Source organism: Micrasema longulum, unplaced genomic scaffold, assembly GCF_059751315.1.
Source record: "Micrasema longulum isolate JH-2025_06_02 unplaced genomic scaffold, ASM5975131v1 h1tg003007l, whole genome shotgun sequence".
Taxonomy (NCBI): domain Eukaryota; kingdom Metazoa; phylum Arthropoda; class Insecta; order Trichoptera; family Brachycentridae; genus Micrasema; species Micrasema longulum.
In genome coordinates, this window is record NW_028280116.1 from 43,060 (window position 1) to 62,713 (window position 19,654).

At 32.2% G+C, this 19,654-nt stretch overlaps 1 protein-coding gene across 1 annotated transcript; it reads right to left on the minus strand.

The window, feature by feature from the left end:
* Positions 1-689: 689 nt before the first annotated feature.
* On the minus strand, positions 690-11,023 carry LOC148271242 (uncharacterized). Its single transcript, XM_088241623.1, has 2 exons — positions 10,981-11,023; positions 690-1,708 (listed from the first exon to the last, which is right to left on the minus strand). The coding sequence occupies exons 1-2, from the start codon at positions 10,984-10,986 to the stop codon at positions 953-955; spliced, it is 762 nt and encodes a 253-aa protein (XP_088097749.1). The 5' UTR covers positions 10,987-11,023; the 3' UTR covers positions 690-952.
* Between the last annotated feature and the right edge of the window lie 8,631 nt (positions 11,024-19,654).

Genomic DNA, 19,654 nt, shown 5'->3' on the forward strand with positions numbered 1-19,654 from the left:
GATGCCTAAACTTCTATATTACCTTCCCTATAATGTTATTCATCTCTGTTGTAATATATTTATATAAACAGCTCTCAGGGAGTTGAATCCAGTCCTTTTCAATAAAAGTTTGGACAAACTCAAAATATTAAGCGGATAATTTTTTTCGGTGTATTTTAGCCAGAATCATCTGTATATAGATAATGGCTAATTTTGATTTTGTGAGGTTGCTACGTCTTACGGGACATTTTCGGTTTGGCTGCACTGTTTGGCCCGCGCCTTTCTTCGTTTTTTCCATTGAATGCTACGCACGCTTTCTTGAATTTCGACAAAAGTATTTCGCTATTTTCACCGTGAAAGTTATTATAACTTCGCCTAAACTCGCACAACGCCGCAAAAATTTCATCATCCATCGCCGTTCATTATCATCCGCGTCTTTCAGACGAAATTGTGTGCCTGCAGTGTCCTGGTCACAAATTTTCCTGATTGCCGAGAAAAGGGAAGTCAGTCAGTCTAAACACCAGGTTAGTCAGTGTTATTACATGTTGATTTTCTCTGGTCCGAGTACATCTTCAACAAATTGTTGGCTGCATAATCCACTAGCTCACATTTATTTTTTTTAAACGCGAAGGTGAATCTATTTACACGATTCACCAAATATAATAAAACACAAAGTTTCAATTGTATTTTTATTTTATTTTTGTATGTTTTTTACACACATGAACCGCAGAAGTACTGTCAGTTCAAAACATGCGAGATCATAGTATAATACATATAATTTTATAATAATATTGTAATATAAATATAATTGTAGTACTCAATCAATATGAATGAGGACTACATTGCAATCTAAAAAGATATATATATATAAAAAATCAATAATGGTAATATTAACGTTGTCATCAGGCGTGAGCAAGAATAGGTATGATTTGATTGGTATGTTTGGTGGGAGATTCAATCAACTGATTTGAGTTTACTTCTTTCCATAGCCAAGTCCTCCTTGCCACATACCAGCGCCTTCTTGGTACATTCCTTCAGCCATTCCTTCCCCGCGATACTGGCCCTCTAAAAGGCCTTCGCCTTTGTATTGACCGGTCATGTCGCCTCCGATTCCGCCTTCTCCTCCCCACAGTCCTCCGCCGATCCCGCCCATTTGGGAGCCTTTGATATGGGCAACAGCTGCGAAGTGTTGAGCCTTGGCGTGGGCGACTTCTGGAGTGTCTTTGACGAATTTTCCGTCGTGGGTGAGCTCGATGTGAGCAATTGGTCCGTGCCATTTTCCTCCATGACCGAGTCCATAGCCTCCGATTTGTCCCCCGAGCCCAGAGTAGACGCCGCCTCCGAGGCCGATGCCTCCCAACCCGATGCCTCCTGACCCGATGCCTCCCAACCCGATGCCTCCTGACCCGATGCCTCCCAACCCGATGCCTCCTGACCCGATGCCTCCCAACCCGATGTCTCCCATCCCGATTCCTCCGATATGTCCGTGTGAGGCAGCGGCGTGAGCTTGCAGGTGGGCGGCCTTGGCGTGGGCTACCTCGGGGGTGTCCACAACCCGGCCGTCGTGGGCCAGGGGCGCAGCTCCGTACTTGTGCGCTCCGCCCCAACCGCCGCCAAGACCTCCCCGGCCGCCTTCACCACCCCCTACGCCGATCCATGGACCTGCAGCCCATCCACCAATGCCGCCTTGGGCCGCTGCATACCCAACCAAACAAACCAGAATTGCGACCTAAAAAGATAATAAAACGATTATTAAAATATACAAATAAATATGAAATTGAAAACGCTCAAGCATAGGGATAGACAGAAACTGGCTTCATTCTCAAGCAGTGCAACATACCATACACCTCTGGCCCGAATGAGTCACAAAAATAACATGTACTGTCCATTATTAATTGAATCGGCCTTTATTTTGTGGGACGGCATAATTAAAATATATAACCAATAAAAAATAAAAAAATTACATGACTTCAGTTTATTTCGAAGCACTACTAGTTTCGGAAGACTCAGTACCTTCCATCTTCAGGTGTATTTATAAACTAAATATAAATATACATAAATGAAAAATCTAGGTACTGACAGGCGTGGGAAGAGCTAATAAAGGTAGGGGGGAGGGGGAGGGGTTATACAACGGAAACATTGTAAGTAATGGTGAGGGATTTTTAATAATAATAATTTTAATTAATATTTATTTTTAAAAAAATGTACTTTTAGATTTTCTAACTTATTCGTTATCTGGGAAACCTTTCGAAACTAGTATTTCTTCGAAGTAAACTCAAGTGGTCTACAAACAATATTTTTATTAATTATATATATTTTAATGTACTGTCAAATTAGCAGGACAGACAGATTATGATCATTTTCCAACTTTTCCGAGTGATCTCTTAATAATAAATTTTGGCCATCAATATTCTTTGTCGGCCTGGTGGTGTAGTGACCAGCGCGTTTGCCTACCATGGAAGAGGTCATGGGTTCGATTCCCGATATGATTGACACGAAGTGTTTATTTTTTATTGTCCCTGGACTGGTACCTGAAGCGTAAGACTGATCATCTTACCTTCATGTAACAAAAAAATATCAAGATACAGTGCGATTGGTGTACCAATGCAGTGCTCTATGCACCATTAGATACGGCAAGATAATTATGATAATAGGGATGCGCCGATTATTCCTACTTTTGACATGTCCATCATCAAGTATTTGATGGACTTGATCGTGCCATGTCTTTTTCGGTCTGCCTCGTTTTCTGCATCCATCAACGTTTGCATCGTAGATCCTTTTAGCCGTTCTTTCGCTGTCCATTCGCTCTACATGTCCAAACCAACGCAGCACCCCTTTCTTGAGTCTGTCGATAATGCATGTCTTAGCCTCAAGCACTATTTTTTTTTTTTCACTTTATATACATATACAATAAATATACGTATAAGGGCGGGCATATTCCCTTAAGGCAATTTCTTCCTATCTACCCAAACCATTCAGTTTAAGAAAATTATAAATACATAGACATATTGAATCTTACAATTTTATACAAAAATTAAAAGCAAAGATTAACAAAAATAAATATATATATAAAAATAAAAAAAATAACACTATTCTATGAAAAGAGGAGAGGGGATGGGAAGGAAAAAAGAAGGATAAAGGAAATATTTAAATATTTAGATAGTGACATTTCAATCTTGACTTAAATGTAAATAAAGAAGGGGCGTCTCTAACATTAGTGGGTAGATTATTCCACAATTGAGCGGCTACTACTGTGAAAGAGGAGGCAAGAAAATTAGAGCGATGACTGGGTATTAAAAGGGTTCTCTCGTTACTAGAACGAAGAGATAGTCCGTGTTGTGAAAGAGGTTGAATGAGCTCTCTCAGATAAACAGGCGAAGTGGGATTATTTAAAATATTGTGAAGAAGTGATAGAATGTGAATGTTTCTTCTATGCCTGATACTGAGCCAGTGTAGTTGCGTGCGATACTCGGTTATGTGGTCAAATTTGCGAAGATTAAAGATATAACGAAAACAAATATTCTCCAATCGCTCTAACTTATCAAGTAATTCAGAGTTAGCATCTGGATAACATACATCCGCGTAGTCAAGGAGTGGAAGAAGTAAGCTCTGGACTAATGTTTGCTTAACATTAATTGGCAAAAAATTCTGTAATCTTTTAAGTGAGTGCAAACTGCTTTAAAGTTTACGACTAACTTCGTTAACCTGATCGTGCCACGCACTTCACGGATCTCGACATTTGTGCACCGCACCTATCATGCATCGTTTTACCACACATTCGCCAGAGGGACCGCATTTCGACGGCATTCAACCTACTTTCATCATCATTTTTTTCAATTCCATACTTCCAATTCCATCATCCACCTACAGAATACAGTTAACAGTTATATCACTCATTGTTCGCGTATTGTCAAACCTTATTTTATTGTTGACATTATATCGTATTTACTGCATTTTGTGGTTTACCTACCGTACTCGTATTGTATATGGGACTCGTCGCACATTATTTATTCAGTGTGTATCAGTCAAATTTTAAAATAAAATGCTTTTTGTTTCAGAATACGGTTTTAAAATTTAACATGCTTTTAAAAAATACAATTTATAACATTTCTTGATTTGAATTTTAACAAAAAGGTTTCAAACTTTTTACCAAGCTCTTTCTTGTACCATTTTTAATACGATTACAAGTTTTAAACAATTATTTTTTACACTTATTTGTTTATAAATTTGTATAAACCACTTTAATTTAATTTTTTTATTACACTTCGACTTCGGTTACTACCTCAACGTCAGGAATTTAACTAACTTATAATTACACGCGTTGCTATTTATATAATAAAATATTGTATGAAAGAGACAGAAAATAGAAAGAAAGAGAGAGAAAGAAGATAAAATAAATCATAACGGGAATAGTTTTAAAAGAGGACTCGAAGTTAAATTTAATTGATTATTTTTTATTTGAAGTTTTTGATTAATGGCTTTACTAATTTCTAATCGTTCTAAATTATCTAAACGAAAACCATTTTTATTGGCATGCAAAATTTCTACAGACGTTTCTTGATTAAATTCATAGTTTTCGGATATAAGATGATTTGCGAATTCTTAAAAATTATTATTACTCAGACATCTTATATGTTCTTTGATTCTAATTATTTTTTATACTTACGCACCCACACACACGCACCCTCTCCCTCATTCATTCCCACACGCACATGTACCCTCTCCCTCATTCATTCACACATACACAAATTCACATACACATGAATACAAACGTCATACAATTACGTAAACTCTATTCTTGTATATTTTGTGTTACAGTGAATTTTTTTATTAGCTCTAGTATTGTTAAGATTTTTCTACTTATTTTGTTTATGTAATAGCTGTAAAAATCCCAAATAAAATAAAATAAATAAATCCACCTATTCTTAAATCTTTCAGTTTTTTCATACAGTTATCGATGTATATGTTGAACAACCATGATGACATTACACATCTTGGTTTAATATTCTATTAACAAATAAAAAAAATTAAAAAAGACACTGAACTTCCTGATTGCATATTTTTTAAAGTATATAAATACATACGTTGGCCTTTGACAAAGTTATTTATTTGTACCGCATATTGTAATGAAGTAGATTTTTTACTACGCGAGTTACAAAATTTAAATATTACAACATTACAAAGGTTTATAATTCAGATCTTATCAGGCTTTCGTGACCACCATCGTTCTACTTAGTTCCCTTTACTCTCACTCATTTTCTTTATTCTTTCTCAATCTTTACAATTGATCGTTTTTTAAAATTACAATATTTGTATTTAAATTTATTTCAAAAGAGTGGGAAAACCTTTTTGAGAAGGTGATTTGGTTCAGCCGGATAAATCTCCCCCACGTGATAAAGGTTTCAGCTCTTTTACTTCACAAAAGTCAACAGATGGAAGAGTTGAAGAAATTTGGATGTTCGAACCTGGGCAGAATGGTGAATGTTACAGTGTGTAAAGTGGCTACTTAAACTAGCCAATGACAGGTCATAAGCCCTGTAAATGCCTAGAATTCCATATTCCATTCTCAAAAATGTTTTCCCTCTCAGTTTAAATAAATTTAAATATGAATAACTCCCTAGGGAGAAAATCCAGCCAGTCTGCAAGCATTTAGACATGCTTCAACATTGTTGAATAAACTACCAGGTAAAAGAAGAAGTATAAAAATTGGAAAAATGTTTTCAAGCGTTGCCTAGTAGGTGATTTGGTTCAGCTGTATGAATCTTCCCCACGTGATAAAGGTTTCAGCTCTTTTACTTCATAAAAGTCAACAGATGGAAGAGTTGAGAAAATGTGGATGTTCAAACATGGGCAGAATGGTGAATGTTACACAGTGTGTAAAGTTGCCACTCCAACTAGCCAATGACAGGTCATAAGCCCTGTAAATGCCTAGACTTCCATATTCCCTTCTCAAAAATGTTTTCCCTCTTTGTTTAAATATGAATAACTCCCTTGGGAGGAAATCCGGCCAGTCTGCAAACATTTGGACATACTCAAACATTGTTACAATATTTGCCCCACGTGGCGTTTTGTTAATTGATTTAAAGCCAGTATTGAGATGCTTGAAAAGCTGAAAACCGGCTTTGAAAATATCAAAGTCATACACGATACAATATCGCGTTTTAAAAAACGATATTTTATCGTTTGTTTTTTATTTATTCACGCAAAATTATGTTTAAGAAAAAAACGAATCCCTCACTCTATGAGGCCATGAGCACTGTGATGAGTTGAGATACAATTTAATAGAAAGTGGAAATTAAAAAGTGGAAAATTATCTTTTTTAAGCGTGAAACGTCACTAAGGTGTTAAAAAAGAGTTATTAATACAAATTATTTGTTTTTCTCAGTGACTTTATATTTTTGTATATTAATACATTTACATAAATTATTAAAAAATAAAGTAGACTCTTTTAACCTACTCTCCAAAATTAATCTTAATGTCCCCTTTCGCGTGACAAGAAATAAGTATTTATTCCATCTGCCAGTCTGTAGCACTAACTATGCACAACACTATTTCGTCTATCGATCTTGCTCTAACGATAATGTTTTTTTTTCATCTATTGAAATATTTTACATGCCTCTTTATTTATTTAAAAATAAATTCAGACTTATTATTTCTGGCTGCGATACAATCCCACTTACTATTTAATGATGCACACACCTGAACACTAACTCCCACACTAATACACATAAACGCACATCTACACTTACTCTCATACAAATACAAATACACCTAAACACATCCTTTTGTTGTAACACAATTTAATAATATGTATGATTTTTATTTAGAAACTTCGCTGGTCTGTCTTTAAACAGTATTTTTTAAAAAATGTTATTATATCATTGTCGACTGTTTATTTTTCTTTAAAATGAATAGATAAATACCACAACATAACAATTATTTTAACATATTACAACAGAGATAAAGAACATTTAAGAGAAGGTAATATAGAAGTCTAGGCATCTACAGGGCTTATGACCTGTCAATGGCTGGTTTAAGTGGCCACTTTACACACTGTGTAACATTCACCATTCTGCCTATATTTGACCATCTACATTCCTTCAATTCTTTCATCTGTTGATGTTTGTGAAGTTAAAGAGCTGAAACCTTTATTTATGCGGGTGAGATTCATGTAATTGAATTATTTCACCTACATACTAGGCAACGCCTGAAAATGTTATTTTTTCAATTTGTATACTTCTTCATGGACCAGGTAATTTATCAACAATATTTTGAGTTTGTCCAAATTTTAGTTGAATCCAGTCCTTGTCTACGAAAATTTGGACAAACTCAAAATATTGTTGATAACAATTATTATTTCTAATAATTCCTTCTATCACTAACTATAGCTTGCATTGTCTAGATTATAAACAAGAAAACGTATAAAAGACTGGAAGATATTTATTTTAGCAATAAGTCCGCCAAAGTACTTATTCTTTGTACTTTAAAATTTAAATAAATAAATTAAACTTACTTAACTTTAATTCTACTAACCTTGCCTCATTAAAAACCTTCCAGAATTTTTTTAACGAATTAGAAATAAAAAAATTACCAACGAAATTTATTCAAAATCCATACATAGCTGAATTATGTTGTAAACATAAAACCTCCTAAAGAAATCTGTTTTTGGTGATTTTTTCATTGGATTTTTAAACTTTTAAATTGCGATTTCTCAAAATGATGTCTTGTTTTTTAGGTTAGCGACGATATTTTCCACTTGTTTGTTATCTTAAATGAAATTTTTATGATTCTGATGGTGATAGGGTAGGTTAGTTCTTTAACTTGTCAGTCAACAAGTCCGATCGGGAACCAGTAACAGTTTACACGGAATAACCCTTTTACGTGATTTTCCTGTTACAAAAACACCCTGATTCAGATCTCTATCCGAAATCAAAAATATCAAGCCTTAAAGATATTTACAGTTGTTCATAATCATTAAATATATCAAAAACAAAATATAAGAATATTGGGAAAAAAATAATACCTCAGTATTACAAAATCAATATTGATAATTTGAATATAAATTATGTGGACGAAATAAAGTATCTCGGGGTCTACTTGGATAGATATTTAAATTTTCAAAACATACTCAATATGTAACAAAAAAAAAATTCATTTATGGGAGGATTACGAAATGTAATAGATTTAAAAAGTAGTATTCTTATATATAAAACAATAATATGTCCACACATAAATTACTGTTCTTCCATTTTTTTTATGTAATGAAGGAGAAATTCAAAATATACAAATTCTTCAAAATAAGGCAATGAGGATTATACTCAAAAAAAATTCTAATGTAGAAAGAATGCACAAAAAAATTGGCTTGCTCACAGTAAGGCAACAATTTAAATATAATGTGGCAATTTTTTTACATAAAATTATTAAGGGGATGAATAAAATAAAAACAATTATAAAATTTAACCAACAATGTCATGCATATGAAACAAGGGGTAAAAAAAGGATAAGATTACCAATGAGGAAAAAAACAGAATCTCAAAACTCATTGTACAAGATGTGCAATGAGTTACCTGAAGAAATTAAGGAAATAGAAAAAATTTAAATATTTATAATTAATTTGAAAAAATATTTAATTGAGAAATTTTTATAAAAAAATTGTAATATTATTAAAAGTTTATATTAGTTCTTAAGATGTTTTGAACTAACTTAATAAAGCATAAATAAAATAAATAAATCCTTTTTATTTCCAGAATTACCCTATTCAAAGCAAGAACCTAGTATCAACCTATTTAAAACATGGCATCATTCTAGTCAAAACCAGTTAAAGACAAGTCGTGAGTCCTGAAACTGCCTAGTGCTTCCTTCCTAAAAATACTTTTTAATCTCTGCTATTGACATTTTCCTTTTTTTTAAATAAAATATTAGCGTTTTTATATTTCAATTTTGGAGGCCATTTTAAACAAGTTATTGATGACTCACTAATAGAAAATGGAAACTAATTTGAGGTACAGTAAAATGCGAACCTCAAACCTCTGATTCGTGAGTCCACGACACTAGCCACGGAGCTACAACCCGACTCTTTTAAAAATCAACTTTAGTCGATAAAATTAATTTTTCAATATTTCTATTCTGAAATCGATTAGAATAGATTTGATTTATATTTTCACTCATAATTTATTATACCTCAGAAATAATTTCATTGCGATTATCACAACGGACAGTAGCTAATGTACGTGTTTAATTATTTTCAAAAACCAGAATCGTAATCTCAGCCTAATGGAACTAGATACAAAGTGGTCAGTGACATTTGCATCTGAAACCAGAGTGGGATTCAATAAATAATAATTAAGAAAATATGCGCAAGCAGAGGTTTGATAGATAGGTATTTAAATAAAGGTATTATGTCCCCGAATACTGTGCAAAAAAGACATATGTATTCCGAAATAAATATTCCTAATTAAAATCAACAAAATCTAACTCTCGTATTCCTTATGCACCCCAAAACTTAACCAATTTTTTTTTTTTTAAATGAGTATCAGAAAAAAAATTCTGTGTCGGCAGCTTCTGTTTTTTTTTTTTTTTTTTTTCAAAAATTGTTATCATTTTTGTATTACCTCAGAAAATGGCGGATCAAACTAGGCGCTTTTAAATGTGTTTGGGTAGTCCTAGTTCCTATAAGAAGACATTTATAAAAAAACAAACGATAAGGAAAATGGAAGATATCTAGGCTTTACTGACAAAGTGCATTAAGCTATTAAAACAAATTCAGAGATAATCGCATTTAAAGCTTTTTTATTCTTTCAACGGATTATTTCTCCCACAATTTTCTTCTTTTTACATATTTTTAAAGCCTTTAAAGATTTATTTCTTTATTCTAGGCGGAATCCGTGGCGTAGTGGTCAAGACGCCTGACTCACACACGGAAGGTACCAGGTTCGATTCCCGGTAAGAACACAAAAATCAAATGTGATTTTTCTCAAGCCTGGGTATTCTGTGACCACTATTCACCACTGTCATTGGGCATCGTGGTGAAAAAAAATACATTTAAACACAAAAAGTACATGGCATAAAATTTGAGTAAAAATGAAAAGAAAATCGAAAATTTAAAGCAGAGTGAACGCGGTCGAAATGCGATCTATTAGACGAATGTGCGGGAAATCAATGTAATTGCGAGCACGTACATGTAAATAAACATGTACGTGCTTGCGCAAAAATCCCAACGATTTTTAGGGTGAAACTTGAACCTTTACAGTGGCAACATTCTTAACTTTAACTTAACTAAAATAAGGTTGATGCAACGGAATTTTTCAGTTACCAGATTTTGAGCCTTAACTAAATTTAAATATTTAACTTTAAACTAAATTTTTACCAACTTTGATGCAACCGGCCCTAAGTGTTTTAAGTATTTTCATTCATCCGAGTGCAACTCTGTCGATCCATTTTCAATATTTCAAGTTGTGGTGAAGGAAAGTGCAAGCCATTGCAGGCGCTGGTCTACATTGGCGATAGAATAATCTAAATAGGTACACAATCGGTGCAATATTGTTCTAACCACAGGTTACAGTATACTCAATCATGGCCCTTAAATTATCTCAACAATGAGGAAGTGTTTTGAAACGTAAATACGTCTAACGTTTAATTGATATGAAAACCACTCCAACCTCCTTACAACACTAACAAAAAAACAACCATTAGTTGAAACGTTTAATAGATCAAGCCAAAGTATTAATAATGCACTAGAAATTCTTTATTGTAAATCAAGAGTCGGGCAGGCACTCATTTTTCATAGTTCCAAAACTGTTCGAAGTATCCCTAAAGGAAAATAATAATACGATATGAATTAATTATTTCAATTTGTTTGGATTTGATTTTTTTCTTAAAATTAAATATGCCGACTGGTTTCGGAACATGATTATTTTATTTTAAAGGCTTAAAACTAAACTAACACTCGGTGTTTAAATCTCATCAAATAACTGCAATATATTTCAAAAAAATATTTCTTACTTTCATGACTGCCTGTTTTGATGAATCCAACGGCTGAACAATTCCAAAGAACTATGAACTGATAACACAAAACACGATCGACTTTATATACAAATTTCAATATGCTTATATTGCTCATCGGATCAATTACGAAGTACCTACTCCTCCCTATCCTAATTCTGTGATTAGTGGAGCGCAAATAGATTTTTCACATAGTTTTCATATTAAATCTCTTGCAAAATGGACGATCAAGGTTGGATATCAGTAGTCAAACAGGTACGGTATACCACATAGTAAAAACTTGGTATGATGCGTGTTATACCCATATTACCCAACACCAATTATTTTAATTTACATGAATTCTTTAAATATTATTTTATCCGGGCGGATGAAGAATATTCCTTTTTTATTTCATTTATTTATTTATTTATATATTTATTTATTTTCTTTTATTCAGGAAACATACAGTACAGTTAAAAAGTTTAATATTTTACACAATTAGACTTAATTCTAATGGACCAGTGAAGTTTTCATATTATAAAGCAATTATATGTAAGGTTAATTATGAAAGTATAAAAAAGAGAAGGAAAAAGAAAAACATAAATGAAAGTTGTTTAAAAATTAAAATTTAAGTGAAAAAAAGATATTTTAAAGTTTGTAGTTTGTAGTGAGTATTTACAAACGGAAATAATATTAAAGATGAAGAAAATTTGTAAGAGTTATTAAAAATTAAGAATGAAAAACATGCTCAGATGTAAATATAAAATAAAATAGTATAAACACATTTTTTTATAAAAAGGAAAAACATAAATATACACATATTATTTTAAGGGATTCAAAGAAACGATGAGAAGAATCTTTAAGTGAAATATAAGACAATAAATTTAGGTCAATTTAAAAAACATCTTCAAAATTAATGACACACTATAGTAAGAGCAGCAATATATTGATTTTATTTACATATATAATATTAGTAATTAAAAGTAGTTTAAAAGTATAAAAACATGCCAACGCAGCAGAGAAAAAATAAAAAATAAAGAAGGAATAACAAGTATGGCAAGTAATCTTTAAAATTTGAAAAAGCAATATAAGGAGAAGATTTTAAACCAAGAGAAGTCGATAAAATTTCATTAAAGCGATTTTAGTAGTAATACAAATTTCAAAAGAGAAATTTGATTTATAATAATAATATTAATGTATGTAATTTGAGTGATATAAGAGAAAAAGTGACCAACGGGAGTTTTATTCAAAAGTTTTCAATACACTATTTTTAAATAATTGTAATCCTGTATGATAGATATCTATATGGGTAAAAAAGCTGTTAAAAGTGGAACACGATATACATTTATCTTTATATACACTTAACTCCTCCTAAATGGCTCAACCGATTTACGTGCGGTTTTCAGCGAAATATAAATCTTTGCGCTGCGCGTGTTCGTGGATATTGAAAGTTTCAATCAAATCTATAAAAAAAAGTAAGAAGTATAAATCTTTTTTCATCGACCTCTAAGGGTTTCATTCGAAGAGAATGCAAGTACAAAAAAATGAAAGGATGTTGTTTTTTTGTGTTTAAAAAAAGTTTAATTTTTAATGTTTACAAACAACATTCGTTTTTTATAGATCCCTATCAGATTCTTTCCTTACATTCCTTTTAATTTCTTCACATTGATTTATTTTTACTGGATTTTGGTAAAACTAAAATAATATTAACTGAAATTCAATACATTTTTGAAAGTCACATTCATGAATAAAGTGCACCCCTGTTGGTGAGAAGAGCCGAGTTTGACATTTGCAAAAAAATCCTTCATTTGAAAATGAGTTATTTTCATGTTTAAGAATTCAACCATTAACAAGTAACCAAGTATCTACTTAAATTTGATATTTTAATTTAATAATTTTTAGTTCTGGAATTCAATCACCTTACCTTTCCGTAACAAAAAAAACCTGACCACATCATCATCATTCCTTTACCGCACCTAATGGTGCATAGGGCACTGCATTGGTACACCAACCGCAGTGTATCTTGATCATTTTTGTAACATGAAGGCAAGATGATCAGTCTTACGCTTCAGGTGCCGGTCACCTTTTCACCGGTCACTAAAAACACCTTTTTAAATAAATAATTCTTAAAAGATTTTTTTGTACCCTCAGGAATTTATGCGGGGACCGTTCAACTATGGAAAGTTAACATTATTTATCTTGAATGTTATTTACAAGAGGGAAATATCACATACTACGAATACCAATTAAAATATATGAAATGAATTGAAAATAATTAATTGTGTTTTCAAAATCGATATGGATATTGTGGGGAAATGTTTTCATACATAAATGTAAAAAATATATTTTTTTAAAATACGTTCGTAGAAAAACGCGACGTGTTTGGCCATGGTTATTGTTGGCTCGTAAAAATGTTCTAGACAAAATTTAATGGAAGGAACAAATAAACAAGAATCGTGACGTATGAAAGGCGTGGCTGAAGGAATGACCGTTTTTGCGATAATTCAAAATTACAAATTAAAAAATATCCTTTATGCTACTAATAATTAGCAAAAAAAATTGTTTACTGGGCAGTATTTCATAGACCTTTATTACTTTAAAAATGTTTTAAAAAAAGTGATATTTCACTATTGCCGGCCTCGTGGTGTAATGTTGAGCGCGTTTGCCTACCTTGCAAGAAGTCTCAGGTCCATTCCCGACATGGTTGACGTGAAATATTTATTGAAAACGCTGTTTTCACACTGTAATATTTCATTGACCCTGGTCTAGTACCTAAAGTGTAAGACCGATCATTTTACCTTTGTGTGACAAAAATGATCAAGAAATGCTGCATCTTGTGTACCAGTGCAGTGCCCTATGCACCATTAGGTGCGGAAAGGGAATGGATGATGATGAATGTCATCTACAAATTAAGTATGAAAAAAAAATACGCAAAAAAATCTAAACGTGTTCAATTACAGTTTACCGATGAAGATATATAATTTTTTATATGTAAATATGTACATTTTTGCATATAAATATCGGTTTTGCTTTATACCGTCTCAATATTTGCTGACGAAGATAGCGTTTGTAATCGTGACCCTGGTCTAAAAGGGCAAAGCGACATCTGAACAATGCTCTTGAAAATTTCTTTAAAATATTTGCGTTATTAATTTAGCAATACCAAAACACGTTTCGATTCGCAGTGTTCGACAATCTATATCTAATTTACATCATTTTCCATATAAGTCAAAGCTTTTTGGACAAAAAGTTTTGCATATCACCGCAAGATGTCAGTTATTTAATAGTATTTCCTGACAGGGTTTTTTAGTAACTCTTAATAATTGACATGAGAAAGCTTAGTGTTTTTTGTTTTTTATTTAATTGACTATAAAACGAAACAATTTGTTTAAAGTTTTGTAATTTTTAGATAACACCGCGCGTGACGTCACAAGTTCTATTGGCCGTGATCTGTCGATTGGTGAATTGGTTTTCCATCAACCGTAAATCTATCACCTGATTCAGAAGTACTAGTACTAGACTATTCAAAATATTTTTTATTATATTTATCAGAAACTTCGCCGCGATATTTTATACTTTAATTTTTACTGCGCGCAAGAAAACATTTGTTCGCGCATTATATTTTATAGGCATAACTTGTACTAGTTGTTTAATATTATGTCCGCCTCGTGTTTTGATGGTCAGTGCGTTTGCTTATAATACAAGACGTCTCGGATTCATTTCCCGACATGCTTCACATGAAATGTTTATTCAAAAAGGTGTTTTTACAACTGAATATTCAGGGCTGGCTGTTTTCTACGACATGCACATCTTAGGTTGAGTTATCAGCCAGACTTTCTAAACCATTAAAACTGGTCAAATAAATAAAAATAAAAAAATTATTCTAAAAAAAACTTATGTTTGCATTATTTATCATTTGCCAATGTAAAAAAGCATTCTCACTGTAATGTAGATTTGATTATTCACTTTTTTCACAAAAGTTCTATTTATATAAATCAATCGTACCCCATGGTGCACTCTTGTGCACCATGGGGTACGAAAGTTAAATTATAAATATATTAATATTTTCCCGAATGTCGATTTCCGAAACTCGAAGTCGACGTTTTATGAATTAAATTAAAAAATATTCATATCCTTAGCGGCTAGTTTTACGACAAAACGTTTTAAAAATATAAAAATAATAAAAAAATTGCATTTTAATCAATATGGAAATATTTGACATATAATAATTGAATGAAGAAGTTCAATACTTAATTAAAAATGTTTTTATAAAATAAATAAAACAACTTTGTTCTTAACCACTCATTTTTTACTTTATTTTTTTCCACCGACCGGTTTTAAAGCAAACAAGCTTCTTCATCAAGGTTTACGTAACTAATGAATTAATTCCTATTTTATTTTTATCATTTTAACTAAATACTACACGTAGACCGAATAAATCAATCCTTTTTTTCCTTACAAGGGTGGTAATAAGATATCAATATTTTCAAAGCTAGACAGGAGAGGACTAAAAGAAATATTGTTTATTTGGTTATTAATTAATATTTTCTTATTGTGAATCACTTTTACAATTTCTAAGATTTCTAATTTTCTTATTTTTTTTTTTATTCTCAACATGAAGTCCTTTTAATCGTGTAAGAAAAATTATTTTTTTACACGCGGTTAAAATAGGAGCAATAAATTGTAAAAGTGGCGAATATTCTTTAAAATGTATAAAAAAATAAATGTTTCAATTAAATTATAACTACTTTAAATCACGTATGACGTCACAATATCTTCTCAATCAACCAGTGATAGAGTGTGGTGATAGATTTCCGGTTTCCGGGATGCCAATTCACCAATCAGGACAACTTACTTAAGAGAATTAGTGACGTGACGCGCAGAGAAATAAAATATATAAACCAAAACTTTAAAAAATCGTAGCGATGATTATACGATACATAAAAAAAAGTATTTTTTGGCTTAGTTTGATAGCCTATTACTTAATTTTTTTTAAATAAAAAAATCTGCACTTCCTCATTTTACGACCCGACCCGTTTTGATTATTTTTTTATTTCCCACAAGACACCGACTGACTATCTTAGTAAGAACCAGCAGTATCGCAAAAAGTTGAGTTTAATAATTTTCGCGTGTTCGTCAAATTGGTAGGGTAAGGTTGGGCGAAATGGTTACGGTGGACAAAACGGGTACTTCTCATAAGTGGATGTTAAAGCAAAAGCGAGACAAAACATTTGAATGGATTGTTGGCTTACTACCCAATAGACAAATAAGTCCACCTTAGCGCGCCGGAAGAGTAATACTTGTGCACGCGAGCATCTACAAAATTTCCAGCCCGAAAAAAAAAAGATTAATACCCCGTGTTATTAGGACTTATGTAATATTTACTGTGCATCGATAAATTTTCAGTGATGTTTGTTTTATGTGTCAACATTAACGTGTGCAATTTACCGAGAAAGTGTTACAATTTTTTTAAATCAATGTCTTAAATTTGGGTTTTTGTTTTTGGGTGCCCATTTTGCCTTCCCCTTACGGACAAAATGGATTTATCCCAAAGTTCATAAAAAAAAATATTACTGAGAAGTGATCATTCCTAATTTTCTCAATCATTAAGATTTTGGTCACTGAAGAAGCATTGTAAATTTGTGTAAATTTTATTTTAAGTTTTTAAAAACTTTGAATGAGTTTTTTATCAACCAACCCGTCTTGCCCACCTTCCAGTAAAGTTGTTTCGACACACTTTTTTTATGCAACCCGTTTTGTCCACTTTATTTAACACTATATTTAACATTATTTAACTTGGCTCTTTTTGGTGCAACTGGTCCAAAGTAGGTACTGTGGATTCACGCAAGGGCATTTTTGTTTATTTATCTTTATTTTGAATGATTAATGGTTCGAGTCTCGGCTAATGGAAGCGACGCGGGCACCCCTGGCGGCAAGGCCCGGAACCAGTCGAGTAACAATAGTAGATAGCCTTGCGCTGTTACCAGAACAGGGCGCCAGAGAAATATCTTGGGGAGTGATCTGTTCTACTCTTAAACTACAGGGTGGAGAGAAAATTACACATTGTCAATTTTTAAATGTTTTGAATTTAATTGTTCACGTTCAACGGTTGAAATATATTGTATAGTATAATATATTTGAGACTCCTGGGTCCGTATTATAACGAGAAGTAAACAATTATCTTCAATTTTATTTATATACAATTTGTTTTTCAATATATTCGATTGCAGGTTACCAACGAAGATATTTTTATTTTTATTCCGTCTTCATATATCTCTATGAAGATAGCGTTTATGATCGCGGACCTGTAAGAAAAGAAAAATAAAATAAAATTGTTAAATAAATAAGTAGGTATCCTTACATGTCATAGTACAAGATTATGGTACTCTGTTAGAGATATTCTATCTTTCCTGCATTCTGCTTCAAGATAGTGGCATTGCTAGCTAAAAAACGTACATCAAAATAACAGATGCCTAACGTCGTCTTGCAGCTACAAAGCGGATGGACGAATGGAATCAAAGCAACTTAAATTTTTATATAATTATATCAATAAATTTACAAAAAAAACCTTCAGAAAAATAGTATATTTCTGAGGTTTTAGCTCTTTAACTTCACAAATATCAACTTTAAGGGGAGATCCTTAAGCCCACCATCCGCCCGCAGTTGTTATAGAGTCCTGGAGGACTCTCTGCCAGCTGCGCATAGAGGAAAGTAATTATAAATATTCCTAAGGAATACAAACTCTATGCAGATTAAGGAGGGGGGAGGAGGACGTATGGACAGAGGCCAGCACGTCGTCCCCACCCCTCAGGATTTCCTCAATGCCTCTGTTTTTTTTTATTCAAAAAATATGTATGTACATAAACAATTTACATAAATAAACGTATCTAAATATACAAAAACAATTTCTTCAAACTATAGTAACATAACAAACATAACTTGCACAACAAACATAAGTAAAAACACGGATATATACAAAAAGAGAACGGCTTTGAATAAAGAAAACAAAAAGTCAACAGATGGATGAGTTGAGAAAATGTACCTACATGTTAAAACATACGCAGAATCGTGAATGTTACACAGTGTGTAAAGAATCCACTTAACCAGCCAATGACAGGTCGTAAGCTCTGAAAATGTCTAGACTTTCATATTCCATTCTCAAAAATGTTTTCCTCTCTGTTCCAACAAATTTAGATCTTAATAACTTACTAGGAAGGAAACCCAGCATGTCTGCAAACATTTGGACGTACTCAAAACATTGATGAATACTGGGACTTGTTTATTTTCATTTTTAATAGCGAAAAACCGATGCTCCGGCTATTGCTCCCATCCAAACCATCATTAAATTATCGGGCAGCTTTCAAGTTTGTTGCTTCCTCAAGCGTCGAGTTTTTTTCACAAAAATCATTTCAATAATTGGCCTCGAGAGCGGAGACTACACTTACGGAGAAATGGAGTCAATGTTAAAAATCTCAAGTTTAAAGAAACGAAGAAATAACATTGACTCCATATTTATGTTTAATTTGCTGAATGGCTTAATTGATGTACCGTCGTTACTAGTACAAGTGGCATTCAATGTTCCGATCCGCCGGTTGCGAAATAATAATGTGCTTTTCCTCGATCAACACAGCACAAACTATGACTTTCATGCCCCAATGTCCCAATTGTGTCGTATTGTAAACTCGAGACAAGATCTGGACTTTTTTGGTGTCTTTTTAGATTTAAAAAATCGCTAAGATAAACCGGATCTTGTCTTGAGGTAGTAATTTTTATTTGTTTTTGTCCTAGCTTTAATTTTATTTAGTTGTATTTTATTTGATTAGTACCTGTATTTCTTATAATAAATTGTATTTACCATCGTTAGAATGGACTGCATAAGTCCGTCAATTAAATAAATTAATACACAAGGTACGAGCAGCAGAGCCAAGATGGATAAATAAGTGAATAACAAATTACAACAGGGATGGAGAACATTTTGGAGAAGGGAATATAGAAGTTTAGGCATTTACAGTGCTTATGACTTGTCGTTGACTGGTTTTTGCATATGTTTTTTTATTTTTTTAATATTATTTTAATTTTTTGTTTTTTTTAATTGCATAATATTAAAATCTATAACCTACTTTCACTTTTTATTAAAACAATTAGTAACGAGAAAATGTTCAAAAATGCTATAAAAAAAAGGATAGTGGAGCTAGGTAGAAGTAAAATGGATTGTCTCATTCGTTCAAACCAATATTGAATCAACCGCTGCACAAGTGTATAGCTTATGTTAGGTTTTTATTATTTTTATTGTGCGTTTTGTAATATAAATAAAATAGATGTACATAAATACGTAGTGTTTAAAACTGTCTGAATATTTTGTTAATTATCTCTGTTTATTAAGTTAGTATTCTTTGTTTATTCTTAAACGTAAAAACATTTCAAAAAAGTATAATGTAAAGTGTCCTCAGCACGGGTAATCCCAGCGAGGTCACATTATTTTTATAATTAATTAAAGTTTGTAAGAGAAAAATTTGAATAATTAAATAAATAAATAAATACTCAAAATCCCTTTGTCTGAAAGTGGTATTAGTTTGTATTTGTTTAAGTTGTTTTTGTGTTGAGGATCTAGTGATTATATTATTTGTTTGTGTTTTATTGTTGGGGTTATTTCTTTCATTTGAGTAAGAATAGTTTTTGGATCAGTAAGTGAGTA